Genomic DNA, 21,486 nt, shown 5'->3' with positions numbered 1-21,486 from the left:
CTGGTGTTTGTCAGCTGCAACAAATGATAATCCAAATTTGTAGCCTGCTCAGGATACATACAAAAAAAAAATACACTTTGGAGGCATTATACAAACCCAGGCTCCTGCAGAATTTAGCATGGAGGTGATCATCTCTGTGGCAGACAAAGGGCAAAATTATTAAAAGTATTTCTTCTACTCCAGCTGTAAGTAGTTTTCATTACTATGACCTGATGAGCCATAAAAGCTGGAGAAATTGGACACATATTTAGGGGGGAAACCCCTAATTAAAAAAAATGTAAGGGCAAACATAAACAATCCTTCAGAGTAGCTCTTACTTTAATGCCTTTCACTAAAATAATTTGTGTCATATTTTCATTCACTTAATAGGCAAGCCCTGTATTTGATGCTGAATTATTTTTTCTGCTGACTCTATTCACTTCAACAGTCTTCCTATTCCGGTAGAATTGAAAAGATAGGTGGCCTTGTGTGGATGCCCTAAACAAGAGGGAAATAAGATTTATGAAGTTCAGGAAGAACATGCTTCTCTACTGAAGATGGCAGACTTCTATTTTTGCCAAGTTCCATAGATAAATGAGTATATAGAAGTTGTATACTTTTTTCTTTTTCAATTGGTATCCTTGTCTTTTTTTGCCCTTTATTATACATGTTATTAAACTTTACAGCCAAGAACTGCCAAAAGCCACAAAGCATTCATTGTCTCCTGGGATTAGAACAGGAAATGAAACATTTTTATTTTCATCTAAAATAGTGATTTAAGTACTCAAATTTCATACTCATCTACCTGCACATGTAGATGAGAAGCTACTTAGCAGCAATAGCATCAGAAAAGAAAGTTCTCATCATCCAGGGCAGTTCACACTAATAATTAGAAAGAAAAAAGGAAAGCTGTGAATTACAATGAACTAAGACTAAATAAGTGTCCATGTTGGATTAAAGAATTTGAGTTGTCAGTTTGATGTATAATGAATGTGAAAATCAGCCATTTAATTAAATGGTACATGGTACAATCACTTTGTTCTGCATTAAACCACTGAAGTTAACATAGTGCCTTTAGTTTAGCAATTGTTTACTATTACACCACCCCATGACTTCTCTTAGACACTGTTTAACCTACATTATTATAAATGTGAAATATGGAACTTATGAGAACATTATAGTAATGTTTAGTTTATATATTTCATCAGTATATTAGTGCATAGAGAAAATACAAGAATATGGGAAAACTGCTTTAAATCACAAAGGGAATAAATTTCTAGATGTAGTTGATGAAAAAATTAAAAACCAAGAACATAAAAAGACTGCAAAAAATCTTTACTAATACTACTTTGTTCTTAACAAATTAATATTTTCTCATAGACTGCTTTAACAACTCAGACTTTTTAAGTATTTGCTAATCATATGCTAATCATAACTACAAAATGTAAAAACAAAACAAAAAAAGCATTTTTTTTTTAAGAAGAAGTTGGGAATTTTACGAGTCAACAAGAACACCAAGGTCCCTGCAAACACATGAAACTAGAACAGGTTGGAGCACATAAGCGTGTGACTATGTTGTCATGGTGGGTGGGCTGGTCTATGAAAAGAAGAACAAAACAGGAGAAAGTCAAGAAGGTCTTGGGAGCCAACTGGGATTGAAGAACAAGAAAAAACATTGAGAATATAAGAAGAATGAGCTTGATCAGAAGGATTAAATCACTCAAATTTCCTAACACTGAAGCCATATACTTACTGCTACTGCAATTCTTCCAAGGACATGTTCTGGCATTTTCCTATATACATCCAAAGATCCCCCTGTAGAGATAAACATGCCATGTTACTACAAATAAAATTAACAGAACAATGCACTGGGCTTCTCCTGTGTATTCACTGTGAGAATACGTTTTTACACTTCCTACACCACGCACTGGATGTGTAGTATAAAACTTGTTTTTAGTCCAATGTTATCTATAACATAATCATACTTCCTGATGAAGTATAACTAGATATTTCCATTTTATTCTGAAGTGTATAGTCACATACATGAAAAACTGAAAGAAACTAGTCAAGGGCAAGCTAAGAAACTACACTTTATGTAAACTTATATACATACACAAAATTATAAAGATCAATATGACAATTACATTTAGTTGCCTGCCTTTTGTAACAGTTTTTCTCAAATGTAAACCAGGGTAATATCTTAGAATTTTCACATTAATCCAACAAAAGCTGGAATATATGCAGAGAATGACTACTTTGCTCATTAATGATATGATTATGAGATCTATTTTAACAATATGTAATAACCTTTCTTTAAGAGTCAAATTGAGGTATACAGTCTTTCAGTTCTATAAAAAAATTGTATTCCAGAGTATTTGACAAATATTTTTTCCTATCAGAGGCTAAAAATTCTTATTTAATGCTTTATTACTGGATGATTTATAAGTATGCCTCATAAGGTACTAAACATGAAGTATGTCATTCTTTTGAAATGCAAATGTGAATATTTTCATATGTCAAATTTTCATAAAGCTAAACATCAGAGAAAATATTTTTATCTGTAAAAAATTATGTATTCATATACAAACATATGTATGCAAGTATACATATATATATATGCATATAGACACATGCATATATATATATATGGCTACTGGCTTTATATTTATCCCATTTAAAGCAGATAGAGAAAAATGATCACTCTTAGTTAAACTTTGCTTGTAGTTTGCAGATTTGAACAACAAACTGAGAAACCACTGTGTAACTAAACATTACACTTTGGCGCTCAGTGCTACTGGGAAGATAATGAAAAAAAGACACTTCTGATATGAACTGAACCACCCTTATTTACCAAAATGACAATTTTATTATAGATGTAATAAAAGTGAGAGTACAGTAGAAAAGCATTTTATGTTCTCATTGATCTTTCAGATAAATTGGCAGTACCAAGGATAAACAGAATAAAAAAGATCAAGTTTTACATGCTGGTATTTGGAAGACTGACAAATGCAGCTTACTGGACCAATCCCTTATGAAGGGAATGACCCGAATGGCTCAAAACTAGAAGGTGAAAACCCATCCACATGTACAAGTAACAACTTCTAAGAGGAGATTTACTTTTACCAAGGATATAAATCAGGGCTTAATTAACTAAATGGACAATGATTTCAACAAGCTAAACCTAAAAAACAAAGATTACCTTACCACTATTATGAGTAGAAGAAGCCAAAAAGGAATCTAATTTTGAGGTAGTTCACTGGTTTTTAACCTCAGTTAGACCTGCTTTCCTTAACTATCCATATGGCTAAATCTACACAGCTGGCTCTGTGCCATCACTGATTCATTTTGTCCTTTTCATGTCCATTAGAGATAAACGTCATAGGTGAAAAAATGATGTAGCAGATCCACTCAGGATTAAGAGTTCCTGTTAAGTTTGATGAGTTCTTTTTCTGCAATTCAGTAATTCTTATCAGGTTAAAAATGGCAGAAGGGGTTGGTTTAATTTTTCTCTGTTTTATTATCATTTCTATTCTACAGATCTATCAAAAATGGCAACTGTTAGACCTATCAAACATTAGGACAGGAAAGGACATTAAAGATCAGTCCAGCAACTTTACTTGACAGGTGGGAAAAACAGTCCCAGTGATGTGAATGTTCTAGCTAAAGCCATGAGTCAGCTGATGGCAGAGCTCAGAGAAGACCTGAACCTTTGAAGTTTCAGAAGTTAAAGATTTAAAAGGTGGCCAGGCACGGTGGCTCACACCTGTAATCCCAGCACTTTGGGAGGCCAAGGCAGGAGGATCACTTGAGGTCAGGAGTTTGAGACCAGCCTAGGAGACATGGCAAAACCCCATCTCTACCAAAAATATAAAAATTAGATGGGCAAAGTGGTGTACACTACTCTGTAGTCCCAGCTACTCAGGAGGCTGAGGCAGGAGAATTGCTTGAACCTGGGAGGTGAAGGTTGCAGTGAGCAGAGACTGTGCCACTGCATTATATCCTGGGTGACAGAGTAAGACCCTGTCTCAAAAAAAAAAAAAAAAAAAAATTTTAAAGGTTTCCCCATGACGTGACATAGCTTGAGAATCACACGTGAACTTTTTGCAGTTTAAAAAGTCTCATGCGATGTGATACTACTATGATGCAAATAGACAGAATTTAATTTTAGCTGGGATGGTGGTATTCAAGGCATTTAGAAACTCATCTGTGGCTCGGTAGGTTTGAACTTTTTGCTCGTGATTCCAAAGTTACTGGTTTGTTCTCTGTGATCTGTCACTTTGTTCCCTGAAGTCATATGTAACCAAATAGAAATTCTGAAGTTGAAAAGTATAATAACTGAAATGAAAATTTTTAGAGGATCAACAGCATATTTGAGACAGCAGAAGAAAGAATCAAGGGAGGTAAAGATAGGTCAATGGAGATTATCCAGTGTAATGATGAAAAGAAAAGAAAATGAAGAAAAATGAACACATTCTCAGAGACCTGTAAAATACCATCCAGCATACGGACATATGCATAATGGGAGATCAGAAAGAGAAGAGAAAAGGAAAGGAAAGGAGTGGAAAGAATATTTCAGAAAACAATGACCCCAAACTTCCTAAATTTGATTTTAAAAAGTGAATCTACATATCCAAGAAGCTCAGTATACTTCATATAGGATAAACTAAAAGAGATCTATATCTATAAACATTATTATCAAACTATCCATAGCCAAAGACAAAAAGAAATCTTGAAAGCAGCAAGAGAAGTGACATTTCAATTACAAATAATCCTCAAAAAGAACAAGAGCTGATTACTCATCAGAAACCAGAGGTCAGAGGCAGGGGAATGACAATTTGAACAGCTGAAAGAAAAAGATTATAAACCAAAAATTCTATACCAGCAAAAACTATTCTACAAAACTGAAGGAGAAATTAAGATACTCTCAAATAAACTGGAAAATTTATCTCAGAATACTGAGAATTAATCATTAGTTGACCTACCCTACAAGAAATAAAATACAGTCTTTCAGACTGAAAGAACTTTAGATTGAAGTTAAAAGACAGATCCACATGAAGAAATAAGGAACACTGGTAAAGGTAACTGCATAGGCAAATATAAAAGACAGGATAAATGTATGGTTTGTATCTTTTCTGTTCTATATGACTTAAGAGACAATGGCATAATTTTAAATTTGTGTTGGACACACAATGTATAAGAATGTAACTTATATGACAATAACAGCATAAAAAAGATGAGAAGAAATTGAGCTATACAGAAGCAAAATTTTTGTATACTTTTTTTTTTTTTTTTTTTTGAGATGGAGTCTCGCTCTGTCACCTGGTCTGGAGTGCAGTGGCACGATCTCAGCTCACTGCAACCTCTGCTTCCTGGATTCAAGCTATTCTCCAGCCTCAGCCTCCCGAGTAGCTGGGATTACAGGCATGGACCACTGAGTCCAGCTAATTTTTGTATTTTTTTTAGTAGAGAAGAGGTTTCACCAAATCGGCCAGGCTAATCTCGAACTCCTGACCTCAGGTGATCCGCCCACCTCGGCCTCTCAAAGTGCTGTGATTACAGGCGTGAGCCACCATGCCTGGCCTTTTGTGCACTATTAAAATAAAGTCAGTATTAATCTGAACTAAATTGTTATAAGTTAAGAAGTTAATTGTAATCCCTAGAGCAAAATTAAGAATATAACTCAAAAACACAGAGTAAAAGCAACCATGGGGAATTTAAATGGTACATTTGAAAATATCTACTTGATATAAAAGAAAGCAATAATAGAAGAACATGAAAGATGTGACTTATAGAAAACAAACAGAATGGGATAGATACATCTCACCTTGTTAGTAATTAAATTAAATGTAAAAGGTTTAAGCACTCTAATTAAGTAACAGATTGGTAGAATTGATTTTTTAAAAAATGATCCAACTATATGCTGTCTACAACAAAGGTATTTTATATTTAAAGAAACCAACAGGTTGAAAAATGATGAAAAAAGATATACTATTCAAATAGTAATCAAAAGGGAGCTGCAGTGACTATACTAGTGGAAAAAATAGACTTTTAGATAACTATTGTTAAATATTGTTACTAGAGACAAAGACATTTTCTAATGATAAAAGGATCAATCAACCAAGAAGATATAACAATTATAAACATGCATGGACCTAACAACGGAGTGCCAAAATATATGAAACATAAACTGAAAGAATTGAAAGGAGAAATAGACAACTCAAAAATACTAGTTTTTGAGACTTCAATATCTCACTTTCAAAAATGGACAAAACTATACAGAAGATTAATAAGAAAATACTGAACAGTATTATAAACCAATCGGAATTAACTGACATGTAAAGGATACTTCATTTAACCACAGTAGAATACGTTCTTCTCAAGTGCGCATATGTGGAAATTAAGCAGCACATACCTAAATAAAAATGGGTCAAAAAGAAATCACAAGAGATTTCTGTCATAGAAAAATGGAAAATACTTTGAGATTAATGAAAATAAAAACACAACATACCAAAACTTCTAGGACGCAACTAAAGCCGTGCTTAGAGGAAAATTTATAACCTACGTTAAATAAGAAGAAAGATCTCAAATCAATATCCTAACTTGCTACCTTAAACAGAAGGAGAACATCAAGCTAAAACTAAACTCAAAGAAAGCAGAAAAAAAGAAAATAATAAAATTAAAGCAGAAATAAACAAAATAGAGAATAGAAAAAAACAATAGAGAAAATCAAAGAAACCAAAAGTTGGTTTCATTTTAAATGAAAAAAATTTTTTTAGCTGGGTGTGGTGGCTCACACCCGTAATCCCAGCACTTTGGGAGGCCGAGGTGGGTGGATCACCTGAGGTCAGGAGTTCGAGACCAGCCTGACCAACATGGAGAAACCCCGTCTCTACTAAAAATACAAAATTAGCCGGGCATGGTGGCACATGCCTGTAATCCCAGCTACTCCGGAGGCTGAGGCAGGAGAATGTCTTGAACCCAGGAGGCAGAGGTTGCTGTGAGCTGACGTTGCACCATTGCACTCTAGCCTGCGCAACAAGAGCGAAACTCCATCTCAAAAAAAAAAAAAAGTTTAAACAGAGAAACTGACAAACTTTTAGCTACACTGACCAAGAAAATAAGTGAGGAGACTCAAGTAACTAAAATCTGGAATGGAAGAGGGAACACTACTGCCAACTTCGCAGAAATAAAAAGGATTATAAGAGATTTTTCAGAACTGTGTATCAATAAATTAGATAACCTAGATGAAACAGATTAATTCTGAGAAAAACACAAACTACCAAAACTGACTCAAGAAAAAATAAAAAATCTGACTAAACCTGTATATAAAAAGAATGAGTTGGTAATAAAAAAACTAATCACAAATATTATTCAGCTTTTAAAAGGAAGAAAATTCTGACACATGGTACAACATGGATGAATCTTAAGGATGTAATGCAAAATGAAATAAGCCAGACACAATAAGACAAATACTGTGTGATTCCAATTATATGAGGTACCTAGAGTAGTCACATAGAGACAGAGTATAATGCTGTTTGCCAGGGGCTGGGAGCGGGGGTGAATGAGGAGTTCTTATTTAATAGGTATAGAGTTTCAGTTTTGCAAGACAAAAAGAGTTCTGGAGATGGATGGTGGTGACAGTTGCACAACCATGTTAATGTACTTCATGCTGCTGAATTATATACTTAAAATGGCTGATACAGTTTGAATATTTGTCCCCTTCAAAACTCATGTTGAAATCTCACTCCCAGTGTTGAAGATGGGGCCTAGTGAAAGGTGTTTGGGTCAAAGGGGTGGATCCCTCATGAAAGACTTGGTGTCATTCTCACAAAATTGAGTGAGCTCTCACTCTAAGTTCCCACAAGATTTGGTTGTTAAAAAGTGTCTGGGACCTCCCTCCTCTCTGTCTTGCTCCACGAATGGAAGCTTCCTGAGACCCAGACCAGAAACAGATGCTGGGCACTATGTTTCTTGTACAGCCTGCAAAATCATGAGCCAAATAAACCACTTTTCTTTATAAATTACCCAGTCTCAGGTATTCTTTTATAGCAACACAAAATGGACTCATATCATGGCTAATAAGGTTAAAATTTTTGTATGAGTATTATACCATAATTTAAAAAAAAACACGCACTAATGACACACCCCGAAAACCTCAGAACCAGATGATTTCACTGGTGAATTCTATCAAATGTTTAAAGAAGAATTAACGTCAGGCATTTGAAAAAATGTTTGACATCACTAATCATCAGGGAAATGCAAATCAAAACCACAATGAGATATCCTCTCACTCCAGCTGAAGTGGCTTTTATCAAAAAGACAGGGAATAACAGATGCTGGCAAGGATGTGGAGAAAGGGGAACCTTCATACACTATTGATGGGAATGTAAACTAGTACAGCTACCATGGAAAACAGTATGGAAATTCCTCAAAAAAACTAAAAATAGAACTACCTTATTATGATCCAGTAATTTCACCATTGGGTATATACCCAAAAGAAAGGAAATCAGTAAGCTGAGGAGATATGTGCACTCTAATGTTTACTGCAGCACTACTCACAACAGCCAAGATATGAAATCAATCTGAGTGTCCATCGAAGAAAAAATAAAGAAAATGTGGTACATAAACACAATGAAATATTATTCAGCCATAAAAAGAATGAAATCCTGTTATTTGCAAGAATATGTGTGGATATTATTTTAAATGAAATAATCTGGACACAGAAAGACATATATGTTCTCACTCATATGTGGGAGCCAAAAACTAATGATCATGGAGACATAGCAGAATGATGATTACCAGAGACTGAGAAGGGTAGTGAAAAAGGAAGGACAAAGAGGGGTTGGTTAATGGGTAAAAAAGTACAGTCAGATAGAAAGAATAAGATCCAGTGTTTGATACCACAACAGAGTGATCACAATTAATAATTTATTGTATATTTCAAAATAACTACACAAGTGGAATTGCAATGCTCCTAACACAAAGAAATGATAACTGTTTGTGGTCATACATATCTCCATTACTTTGAGTTGATTACTACATATTGTATGCTTGTGTCAAAATATTATTATGCATGTACTCCATAAATATGTACAATATTATGGATCCATAAAAATTTTGATTGATTTATTTATTTTGAGACAGAGTCTCTGTCACCCGGCTGGAGTGCAGTGGCATGATCTTGGCTCACTGCAACCTCCAGCTCCCGGGTTCAAGTGATTCTCCTGCCTCAGCCACCCAAGTAGCTGGGATTACAGGCATGTGCCACCATGCCCAGCTAATTTTTTTGGTACTTTTAGTAGAGATGGGGTTTCACCAAGTTGGCCAGGCTGGTCTTGAACTCCTGACCTCAAGTGATTCACCTGCCTTGGCCTTCCAAAATGCTGGGATTACAGGCATGAGCCACCCTGTCCAGCCCCTAAAATTTTTTTTAAAAAAGAATTAACATGAATCCTTCATAAACTCTTTCAAAAAACAGAAGAGGTGGCAACACTTCCAAACTCATTCTATAAGGCCAGAATTATCCTGATACCAAAATCAGACACTGACATCACAAAAAAAGAAAACTAGACCAATATCCCTCATAAATATGAATACAAAAATCATCAAGAAAATACTAGCAAACTGAACCCAGGAACATATAAAAAGAATTACACATCATGACTAAGTGGAATAATTCCAACACTGCAAGACTGGTTCATTTTGCAAAAATCAATTAATATAGTATACCATATATTAATAGAATAAAGGACCAAATACGCACAATTATTTCAATAGATATAAAACAGGCATCTGACAAAATTTAACACCCTTTCATGATTAAAAAAAAATACTCAACAAACTAGAAATAGAAGGGAATTTCCTCAACCTGACAAAGGACAACTATTCCAAACCCATGGCTAACATCATATTTAATGGTGAAAGACTGAAAGCTCTCCCTCTAAGGTCAGGAACAAGAGAAGGATGTCTGCTCTCATCAGTCTATTCAACATTGTACTGAAGGTTCTAGCCAGGGTAATTAAGCAAGAAAAGGAAATAAAAGACATCCAGAATTGAAAAGAAAGCACTAAAACTACCTCTATTTGCAGATGGCATTATCTTGTATATAGAGAACCCTAAGGAATCCACAAAAAGCTATTAACGTTAGTAAACAAGTTCAGCAAGGTTGCAGAATACAAGATCAACATACAAAAATCAATTACAGTTCTATACACTGGCAATGAACAATTCAAAAACGAAATTAAGAAAAACAGCATTAAAAAAACTTAGAAGTAAATTTAACAAATAGTTACCACTTATACCCTAAAAATTATTTTAAAATCACAGAAAAACAATTAAAGAAGACCTAAGTAAGTTGAAAGACATCTGTGTTCATGGAGTGGAAGATTAAATAATGTTAAGACAGCAATATTCCCCAAGTTGATCTAAAAATTCAATTCAATTCTTATCAAAATCCCAGCTGGATTTTTTTGGAGAAATTGCCAAGCTGATTCTAAAATTCAAATAAAAATGCTAGGTGTTCAAAATGGCCAAAACAATCTTGAAAAAGAACAAAGTTGGAGCACTTACACTTCTCAATTTGAAACTTAAAAACTATAATAATCCAGAGTTATCAAGTACAAGTAATCAAATATGGTGTGGTACTGGTACAAAGATAGACAACTAGATCAATGTGAGATGTATACGCATTGATTAAAAGTATAGAAATATATTTTATGGTCAATTTTCAACAAGTACAACAAGAAAATTCAATGGGAAAAATAGTCTTTAACAAATGGTACTGGAACAAATGGATATCTACATGCAAATGAATAAATTTGGACCCCTATCTCATACCATATATAAAAATTAACTCAAAAATAAATCAAAGGCTTAAATATAAAAGCTAAAACAATAAAACTTGAGGCTGAGGTGAGAGGATCACTTGAGCCCAGGAGTTCAAAACTAGCCTGGGCAACATAATGAGACCGCAGCTCAAAAAAAAGAAAAGAAAAGAAAAAGGAAAGTGAAAAGATAAACAATGAGTGAAAATATTTGGAAATCCTATATCTGATAAGAGCCAAGTATTAGAATACATAAAGAATTATCACAACTCAACAATAAAAGCCCAATAACTCATTTAAAAGATAGACAAAGGATTTGAAAACATATTTCTCAAAAGAAGATATACAAATGGCCAATAAGCACATGAAAAGATGCTCAACATCATTAGTCATTAGAGAAATCTAAATCAAAACCAAAATGGGATACCATGTCACACTACAAGCCCACAATTTTAAAAAGACACAAAATGACAAGTATTGGCAAAAATATGAAGAAAATGGAACCTTATACAGTGCTGGTATGAATGCAAAGTGGTATAAAATAGATTGGAACAGTTTGGTAGTTTATTAAAAAGTTAAACATAAAGCTACCATATGACTTAGCAACTCTACTCCTAGGTATATACCCAAAAGAACTGAAAACACTGGCTGGGTGCAGTGGCTCACACCTGTAATCCCAGCACCTTGGGAGGCCGAGGCGGGCAGATCACGAGGTCAGGAGGTCAGGAGATCGAGACCATCCTAACACAGTGAAACCCTGTCTCTACTGAAAATACAAAACTTAGCTGGGCATGGTGGCATGCACATGTAGTCCCAGCTACTCAGGAGGCTGAGGCAGGAGAATCGCTTGAACCCAGGAGGTGGAGGTTGCAGTGAGCCGAGATCACGCCACTGCACTCCAGCCTGGGTGACAGAGCAAGATTCTGTTTCAAAAAAAAAAAAGAACTGAAAACATATGTCCACACAAAAACTTGTACACAAATATATACAGTAGCATTATTCATAATTATGCATAAAGCAGAACTATCCCAAATGTCCATCAACTAATGAAAGAATAAACAAAATGTAGTATAGCCATACAATGAAATGTTATTCAGCAATAAAAAGGAATGAAGTTCTCATATATGCAATAGTATGGATGAACACTGAAAACATTATACTAAGTAAAGGAAGCCAGACACAAAGGCCATATATTATCAGATTCCATTTATATGGAATGTCCAGAATAGGTAAATCCATAGAGACAGAAGATAAATCAGTGGTTGCCAAGGACTTGAGGAAAGAGAAAGTAGAGAGTGAGTACTAATAGGTAGGAAGTCTCTTTCTGGGGGTGGTAAAAAGTGTTTTGGAATTATACAGTGGTGATGACTGCACAACCTTGTGAGTATATAAAAAACCATGGAATTGTACACTTTTAAAAGGTGAATTTTATGGTATCTGAGTTATATTTCAATAAAAAATTTTAATTTATTTGTTTTTTGATACAGGGTCTCACTCTGTTGCCTAGACTGGAGTGCAGTGGCACGATCACAGCTCACTACAGGCTTAATCTCCTGGGCTCAGCAATCCTCCCACCTCAGCCCCCAGAGTAACTGGGACTACAGGCCTGTACCACCATGCTTGGCTAATTTTCCTTTTTTTTTTTTTTTTTTTTTTGAGACAGAGTCTCACTTTGTCACCCAGGGTGGAGTGCAGTGGCGCAATCTTGGTTCACTGCAACCTCCACCTCCCAGGTTCAAGGAATTCTCCGTCTCAGCCTCCCAAGTAGCTGGGACTACAGGCATGCACTACCACACCTGGCTAATTTTTGTATTTTCAGTAGAGACGGGTTTTCGCCATGTCGGTTAGGCTGGTCTCAAACTCCGCCTGCCTTGGCCTCCCAAAGTGCTGGGATTACCGGAGTGAGCCACCGTGCCCGGCCATATTTTTAAAAAATTTTTTGTAAAGATGAGATCTCACTACATTGCCCAGGCTGGTCTCAAACTCCTGCGCTCAAGCAATCTTCCCACCTTAGTCTCCCAAAGTGCTGGGATTACATGCGTGAACCACCGTGCCCTGTTTCAACAAAAATGTTTGAGCAGAACTGAAAAATTGAAGACTTCAAAGAAAGAATGATAAAAGTTACAACACAGTAACATGTATTGGCTCAATGAATCCACTTTTTCTGGTCAGTCTCCACAGTTATCATACTTACCTATATGGCTGTAAGATTTTTAATTCTTGACATTCTACTATAACTAATTTAGAACATGTTATACACCTTATGACAGTATCAAGGTACCAATGTTGGCTCACTAAAATTTTGCAGGGCACAAACTAATTGCTTTAGTAATGTACTGAGAATCTCCACAAGGAACTAACAATATTTTCTTAAGTTGTGTTTTAATGGACTAGACTATGGAAAACTGAATATGTAAAATTTAAAGACTGCTTAGATTTAAAATTGGTAAATAATAATAATGATGACATCATTTCACTGATACGTCCCTAGAAATCTGTATTTTGCCATAATATTCAGGTCAAGAAAGAACTACCAAACTAGAAATGAATAAAAAAATAGAGAGGGAAGGAAAGGACTAAAGTCCAAAGAAAATTAAACACATCTTGGCTAAACAGCTGTGTTGAAAAACAATTTCTTATCTTGCAATTAAGAAGCGATGTCTTTCTGAAAGACACAGGACATCGGGTTAATAGATTTCTTTAAAAGAAAATCTGTTTTGGCTATTGAAACATTAAAAGAACAGAACATCTGTTTTGCAAGTAAAGACAGATTGTGCAAAAGAATCAAATATCAAACCACCAATTAGACTAGCATTTAATCTGTTCTATTTAAATTTTCAATAAAAGTGAAGTTCAATTCTTAAAATTATAGTTCAGCTATAAATATTTAACCCCAGGAACCCCAACACTGAAATAATCTTAGAGTATAAATGAGGTAATTATTAGCATATTTTATTATCTTTAATTCTACTTGATATCTATATCAAAACCAGGTTTTAAAGCACTATATACTCTAAAAATCATTTTATAAGTGTTATAAAAGGGAAAACTCACCATCCATGAATTCTGTACATATTGAAATCCTGTTTTCTACAAAAAATGCTCCATAAAATCCAATGATATATGATGAATCACACTGTAACAAAAATAAGACAAAAGTAGTTATAAACCTGCAAGTCAATACCACAGGCATGCTTTACAAATAAAAATTATGAAAAAAATTACCTTATAAAGAATTTCCAATTCAGACATAATTTGCTTCTGAAGTTCCAGTGTAATATCTAGTAGTATGACCTAAATATAGAAAGGTATTAATATTTATTCATCTTCTAATTATATTAGTTATAATCACTATGAAATATAAGAACTAAAAACACGGTAGTTCCTTTATTCTTCCCCACTTCCTTCTTCTTACCACTATAACTCCTAGTAATACAAGCTGTATCCGCATCTGTCTAACCTTTTGTCCTTCTATACTGGGGAAGGTGGTACAGAAGTGATTGATGGGACCAAAGAAAAAAGCCAGGTCTCAAAGGTCAACAGTAATGGCTTTAAAAGTCAGTTAAGTTGTAACACTCTTAATTTATGCACTCTATTTTAGCTACATTGGCTATTTTCAAAAGAGGAACATAGGAATGACCCTCAAACCAATATAAAAGAATTGTGTTGGCCACGTGGTGTCACACACCTGTAATCCCAGCACTTTGGGAGGGAGGCTGAGGTGGAAGGGTACCTGAAGGCCAGGGGTATATGGCCAGCCTAAGCACCATAGCAAGAACCCATCTCTACAAAAAAAAAAAAAAAAAAAAAATTACCTGGGTGTAGTATGATCGGTGGTCCCAACCTACTTGGGAGGCTGAGGTGGGAGGATCACTTGAGCCCAGGAATTTGAGGCTGAAGTGAGCCATGACTGCGCCTCTGCACTCCCACCTGGGTGACAGAGCAAAATCCTGTCTCTTAAAAAAAAGGACTATCTTGTGATTTGTGACCAGACACTAGGCAATAAGCAGAGAGGATGATGAATAAAAATGACATTTTATTTATTTATTTAGAGACACAGTCTCATGCTGTCACCCAGGCTGGAGTGCAGTGGGGTGATCTTGGTTCACTGCAACCTCTGCCTCCCAGGCTTAAACAAACCTCCCACCTCAGCCACCCAAGTAGCTGGGACCACAGGTGTGCCACCATACCCAGCTAATTTTTTGCATTTTTGGTAGAGATGGGGGTTTCATTATGTTGCTCAGGCTGGTCTCGAACTTCTGAGCTCAAGCAATCTGCCCACCTCAGCCTCCCAAAGCACTGGGATTACAGGCATGAGCCATCACATCCGGCCAAAAAATGACTTTTTTTTTTCTTGAGACAGAGTCTTGCTCTGTTACCCAGGCTGGAGTGCAGTGGCACGATCTTGACTTACTGCAACCTCTGTCTCCTGGGTTCAAGCAACCTGTCTCATGGGCTCAAGTGATTCTCGTGTCTCATCCTCCTGAGTAGCTGGGATTACAGGTGTCTGCCACCACACCTGGCTAATTTTTGTATTTTTAGTAGAGATGGGGTTTCACCATGTTGGCCAGGCTGGTCTTGAACTCCTGACCTCAATGATCTGCTCACCTCAGCCTCCCAAAGTTCTGGGATTACAAGCGTAAGCCACCATGCCCAGCCAAAAATAACATTTTAAGTAGGGTTTTTAGTTATGAGAGAAATAAGGAATTTTTAAAATATATCATCTTTTTTTTTTGTTTCCAGTCAGGTAATGTTCTTTGCTAATACTGTCATAGAAAGTTAAAGCTTGAAGAAATTTTATTTCATTAACTCCCTTCTTTTGAGTGAGGAGGAAACCAGGTTTCCCTCCTGGGAGGCACAGAGCCTGGGAATGGTAGGACCCCCTCCTCTGGACTCAAGTCTCATGGGCTTTTCAGTACTTTACGGTTTATTTAAAATATCAATCACTGAGTGATATTACCCACAGTGATTTATAACCCATAAATATAAAATATTTATAAACTTATCTAGAATAAATTATAGTTTATTTCAAACACATATTTTTTTAAGAAAGAAGACCATACTGTTCAACTGTTCAAATTCTATTAAGCATGTCAGTGAAACTAATTCAAGAGTAATTGTTTTATTTATTTATTTATTTATTCATTTATTTAGAGATGGAGTCCTGCCCTGTCGCCCAGGCTGGAGTGTAGTGGCGCGATCTTGGCTCACTGCAACCTCTGCCTCCTGGGTTCAAGCCATTCTCCTGCCTCAGCCTCCCAAGTAGCTGGGATTACAGGCACGTGCCACCACACCCGGCTGATTTTTGTATTTTTAGTGCAGACGGGGTTTCACCATGTTGGCCAGGCTGGTCTTGAATTCCTGACCTCAGGTGATCCACCTGCCTCAGCCTCCCAAAGTGCTGGGATTACAGGCACGAGCCACCGTGCCCAGCTTGTTTTTTACTTTTAAAAGGCAGTGATGAGAATAGAATAGTTGGAAAACAATTTTTATTATTTGTGGCAGAGTTTCTGACTCTAGACATTTCTAGATAAAAACTTAACATTTAGAATTACTACGACAGTGTAGTTATATACCATTCAACTTTGAATTACATTTTGTATTACAACTGAAGAATATATATATAATCATACTGAAGAAAAAAACATAAGTTATACATTGTAAACTGCTGATAGAGCAAGGAAAGAAAAGGACAATTCTAAAGTACATTTTATAGTCCTGACATTGGCCAGGCGTTGATTTGGGGAAGGAGAAGGTGGGGAAAAAAAGGCATAGGTGCTTTCTATCAAGAGTTTGCGGCTGGGCGCGGTGGCTCATGCCTGTAATCCCAGCACTTTGGGAGGCTGAGGCGGGCAGATCACGAGGTCAGGAGCTCGAGACCATCCTGGCTAACACGGTGAAACCCCGTCTCTACTAAAAATACAAAAAATTAGCCAGGTGTGGTGGCGGGCACCTGTAGTCCCAGCTACTTGGGAGGCTGAGGCAGAAGAATGGCATGAACCCAGGAGGTGGAGCTTGCAGTGAGCCGAGATCACACCACTGCACACCAGCCTGGGCAACAGAGCGAGACTCTGTCTCAAAAAAAATAAAAGAGTTTGCTTTGGGGTTATTTATAAAAGATCTCAGTAAACTAGACTGTAAGTGTAATACAAAACTGCCAAGAAACATTTAAACACTTCTGATCAATAGTCATTTGCCAACAATATTCACTTACATTTTTGTTCTTGTGTAAAACTTACCAACAAAATTAATTCATCTAGCGTCAGTTCAATCCTACGGCATAAAATACTACAGCTATTCCTACTATGATGACAAGTACCAGGAATCTCTCACTCTAAAAAAGTCTGATAAAAGGAATGAAGTTATTATTAACCTTAAATCAATGGTTCTCAACCCTGGCCTCATATCATAATACCTAGGGCACTTAAAAAAAAAATCCCAAGGTGCAAGCTTTACCCCAAAACAATGCAATGAGAATCCCTTGGGTTGGGCCCACATCTTTGTTATTTTGTAAAGCTCCCCAGGTAATTCCTAACCCAAAGTAAGGTTGAGAACCACTTATTTAAGGTTTCAAAAGCCATTTATTCAGTGCTAAGATATATGACTATTAAGATATATTGCATCTCCAGGCCACCAACAACCTAGAAATGACATGATGCCACACTGCTAGCCACCCTCCTGGAATTAATCCCAAACTACTGGCTGTGAATATATCATTCCCTTGATCAAGAACCTTAATGTGTTCCCATCGCCTACAATAAAGTTAAAACTCTAGCATGACATTCAAGGAATTCTTCCACAATATAGACAACTTATTCTAACTCCTCTTCCCACTACTCCCACCACAAACCCACCCTTCATGTGAAATCAGATGACATTTCCTGGTGTACACACATATCCTGTGCTTTCCCTACTTCCAGCCTTTGCTCCTGCTGTTTCCTCTACTTGGGGTGTGCTTCCTCTCTCTTCTCCAGGCACTGATTGAAAAAACCTGTTCTATCTTTTCGATCCAGCTTGAATGCCACCACTGCCTCCATGAAGCTCATCTCAAAGTCCTCCATCAAAATTCATCTCTAGCTCTGGCCCTCAATATGTACATTCTGCCTTGAGCATGCATCCCTCATCTCCTAAAAACAGAAGCCTCAAGATTAGAGTGACTATGAGTCTCTCAACGGCAAGGGCTGAGTCTTGTACATTTTTCTATCCCTCCCAGCACTCCACACAGGGTCTAACTCACAGTAGTGCCTAGTAAGTGATGTGGGATTTAACTCAAGTCTTTACAACTATAATCCTCTTTATAAGAAACTGTTTCTAGACAGAAGAAATAGATTGCTTGATTTTAAACTGAATTTAAAACCAAAAACGTACACCACCAAATAAATAAAAATGCCACACTGACCTAAAATGTAGTAAGGAATACTGTATTTGTGGAGCTAATCCGCTGTACTCTAATTCATTTTGATCATTGTTGGTATTTGCTTTAGTCTAGAATAGTGGAGATTCCAAAATGATGGAAAAAACAAATAAAGTAATTTCTGAGAACTTGAGAGGGAAAGTAAAACCCACCTTAAAATAACTCTACTCAAATGCTCTCTATTTTCTGGGAGACTTAGCACTCTGGGTGGAAGGTTAATTCTCCTTCCCCTGTGTATTCTTGTGAGTGAGCTTTAAAACTGCTAAAAATAAACAAATCCAATTCCTTATTTGAAGGCAATGGCAAAAAGCATGGCAAAGACTAACTTTCTTTTTGGAGTCCAAGGAAAGTATGGACTCCCTGATTCTTCATTATTTTTTTTCTCCTTAGGAAGTGCTAAATGTTTCAAACTGAAGAGAATTTGAATATGAAGCATTCCATGGAGAAAGGGTTAAGTGAGAAACTGAAATACCTTAGTGCATTTCCACTGCTCTCCACTACACCTCCAGGACAAATAAGGATGAGTTGTCAAGTTAAATATAAGCAGTCAAGTGACTGAATTATAATTTACTCTGTGCTCAATTTAAATTAGTGTGAGGCTATTAAAATATACAGTATAAATACGGCAATTCATCACAAGCTGTCATGGATGACTTCATTTATTTGCTGGAGTGGCACACACTTCACTAAAGGGAAAGAGAGCAAAATCACAGGTCAAATTAAGCTGCTATTCTGTTTTAATTCACTTATTTAATCTGTGGCGACATAATTGTCTTTTACAGTATGTACAACTCAGAAAGGAAATTTGGGAGGATTATAGTCAGTATACAAATGATTAATCAAATGGTCCATTTAAATGCTAGTTTAAAAGCAGCAGAAACCCAAAGCAGTCAAAGAATGATAATCAGCACATGCAATATACAATGCTAAGAAATTTCCTGTTAGGTGGAAATTTCCCACTTAGAAAACAAACAATAGTGGGAAATCTATTAAATCCTCCAAGCGTTACTACTTGAAAGATTTTATAGAATACATTAATGGTATAAAAAGGTTCTGTTTACAAGATGGCTAACAGTATTTTTATTTGTTTTCTGCTCTACTTATCTGCAATTGTCTTGACTACCTGCACCAAACAAACACACAAAAAGGTAGAAACACGTTTCATGAATTACATATGGTCATTATGAAATAGTTATCTTTAAAATGTGATTAGCATCATTTTCAAAATGTTCTCTTTGAGGCAGAACATTTTCTAAATTCAATAGTGTAAAATAGAAATTCATGGTACATTATTCTTTCCAAAATTCAACTTCTTTTAAAAATATCTTGTAATATATTCCTACCTCAGAAGTCTAAAAAGGGAAACATTTACAATATGCTTTTTTGTCTAAAAAACAAGAACATTTAAAGGCATAACATGAGAAACATTTTGAGTAGGAAAAGTAACAGATTTTCAAGGACTCATCTAATTGTGCCCATAGACATTCAAAGTGTGGGTCCTACTGACCACTTTATTTAGAAAATTAAATTTCCCTCATCATTCCATGCAGGCGTCAGACCCTGCAGGTGATTCTGTTTGGACAAGGACTGTGATTTGCTGCTCTTCGCAATCCCTCTGTGACACCAGGCAGCCCCGTTTCACAGCTGAGGTCACTGGGAGGTTCAAGTGACATGCTTGAAGTCACACAAAAGTCAGCAGAGGGTCAGGAAAAGATCAAATATGCTTCTAACTCTTAACCTCCCATTTCATCCTTTAATATAAAAAAAGTTAAGAAATATTCTGGGTGAGAGCAATGGTCCATATAAAGAACGCTATGAGATATTTTGTATGTGAGCTGAACCTGCTTTCAAGATGTTACTTTAAAAGATGAATGAACTAAAGAACAAACAGAAGAACAAAAATGTATTCACTCAGTCATTCAACAAATTATGTGTTGAACACTTACTCGCTATGTGTAATGCTTTGTACTATATACCCTATATGCAAGGATCTGCAGGAATCACGGAGTAAGGCAAGAAGATAAATAAGATCTGTTCCCCACTTACAAAGAGATTTCAATATAATACGGGAAATGTACAGGTATACTAATAGCAAAATACAAGGCAGTTGGTGATAACACCCTTAAAAGACAGATACAGGGAATTCTAGAGAGGTTCAAAGAAGAAAATGAGTGAGTGAGAGATAGACCATATGTGACAGGGTTTATCCAGAAAAGTTCAATGAAGGAGCAGGCTTTTCAGCTGATCCTTGAAGGGTGTTAAAGATTTTGATAGGTAGAGATAACGGGTGAAAGCATTCTAATTAGACAGGAATACGTGAATCAAAGTGTTGAAGTGAGAAAGTGCCTGAGTTCAGATAAGGCAACGAGTTCAACTTAAAAGACACACAGGATTCAAACATGTAAGATAATGCTATAAAAGCAGACTGATGACATATCGTGGAGGATGTTGAATTCCATCCTCTGAAGTCTTTAGTTTATCTGGGAAGTGACGTGAAGCCTCTGAAGACTTTTGAGAGGGAAATAAATGTGACCAGGATGATCCTTGGCAAGCCAAATCTGAGAGCAGTGAGCAGCGCCGGCAGGGGGTCACCGGCACTTAGAACAAGACTACCTATGTTTAAATCCTGGCTCCACTACTTATCAGTTGTGGGACGTTGGGCAAGTTATTTAACTTCTCTGTGCCTCAGCTTTTGTAAAATGGGAATCAGTAAGAGTTACAAAACGTTGTGAGTATTAATTTTAAAAAATGCATGCAAAATGCTTAGTATTGTATAAATCATCAATAAATGGTAGCTTCTATTTACTGAGAACAATTCAAAAGCTGGTATACATGTCTGACAAGAAAGAAGCCAAGCATCTGGATTAGAGTGGTGTAAGGAAAGGAAAGGGATATTAGACCTTTGTCAGATGCACAGCTTGCAAAATTTTTCTCCCATTCTGTAGGCTGTCTGTTCACCCTGTTGATAATTTCCTTTGCTGTGCAGCTCTTTAGTTTAATTAGATTCCATTTGTCAATTTTTGCCTCTGTTGCAATCGCTTTTGGTGTCTTCATTATAAAATCTTTACCCCATTCCTATGTCCAGAATGGTATTTCCTAGGTTGTCTTCCAGGGTTTTTGTACTTTGGGTTTTACATTTAAGTCTTTAATTAATTTCTAGTTAATTTTTGCAGTAAAGGGGTATAAGGAAGGGGTCTATACAAATTTGTAAGAAAAAGACAACCCCATTAAAAAGTGGGCAAAGGACACGAACAGACACTTCTCAAAAGA

At 36.2% G+C, this 21,486-nt stretch overlaps 1 protein-coding gene across 7 annotated transcripts in view; it reads right to left on the bottom strand.

The window, feature by feature from the left end:
• MAP2K5 (mitogen-activated protein kinase kinase 5) overlaps nucleotides 1-21,486 on the bottom strand; it is a 260,525-nt gene that overhangs the window by 143,713 nt on the left and 95,326 nt on the right. For all 7 annotated transcript variants that reach the window (XM_054451151.2, XM_054451149.2, XM_063652330.1 and 4 more), the window contains 3 exons: nucleotides 14,028-14,096; nucleotides 13,857-13,938; nucleotides 1,733-1,794 (listed from right to left, as the gene is read on the bottom strand). In XM_054451151.2, coding sequence (XP_054307126.1) covers nucleotides 1,733-1,794; nucleotides 13,857-13,938; nucleotides 14,028-14,096 — 213 coding nt within the window. The remainder of the gene's footprint in view (nucleotides 1-1,732; nucleotides 1,795-13,856; nucleotides 13,939-14,027; nucleotides 14,097-21,486) is intronic.

This window comes from Pongo pygmaeus, chromosome 16, assembly GCF_028885625.2.
Source record: "Pongo pygmaeus isolate AG05252 chromosome 16, NHGRI_mPonPyg2-v2.0_pri, whole genome shotgun sequence".
NCBI lineage: Eukaryota > Metazoa > Chordata > Mammalia > Primates > Hominidae > Pongo > Pongo pygmaeus.
This window is presented reverse-complemented; position numbering and strand designations above follow the sequence as displayed.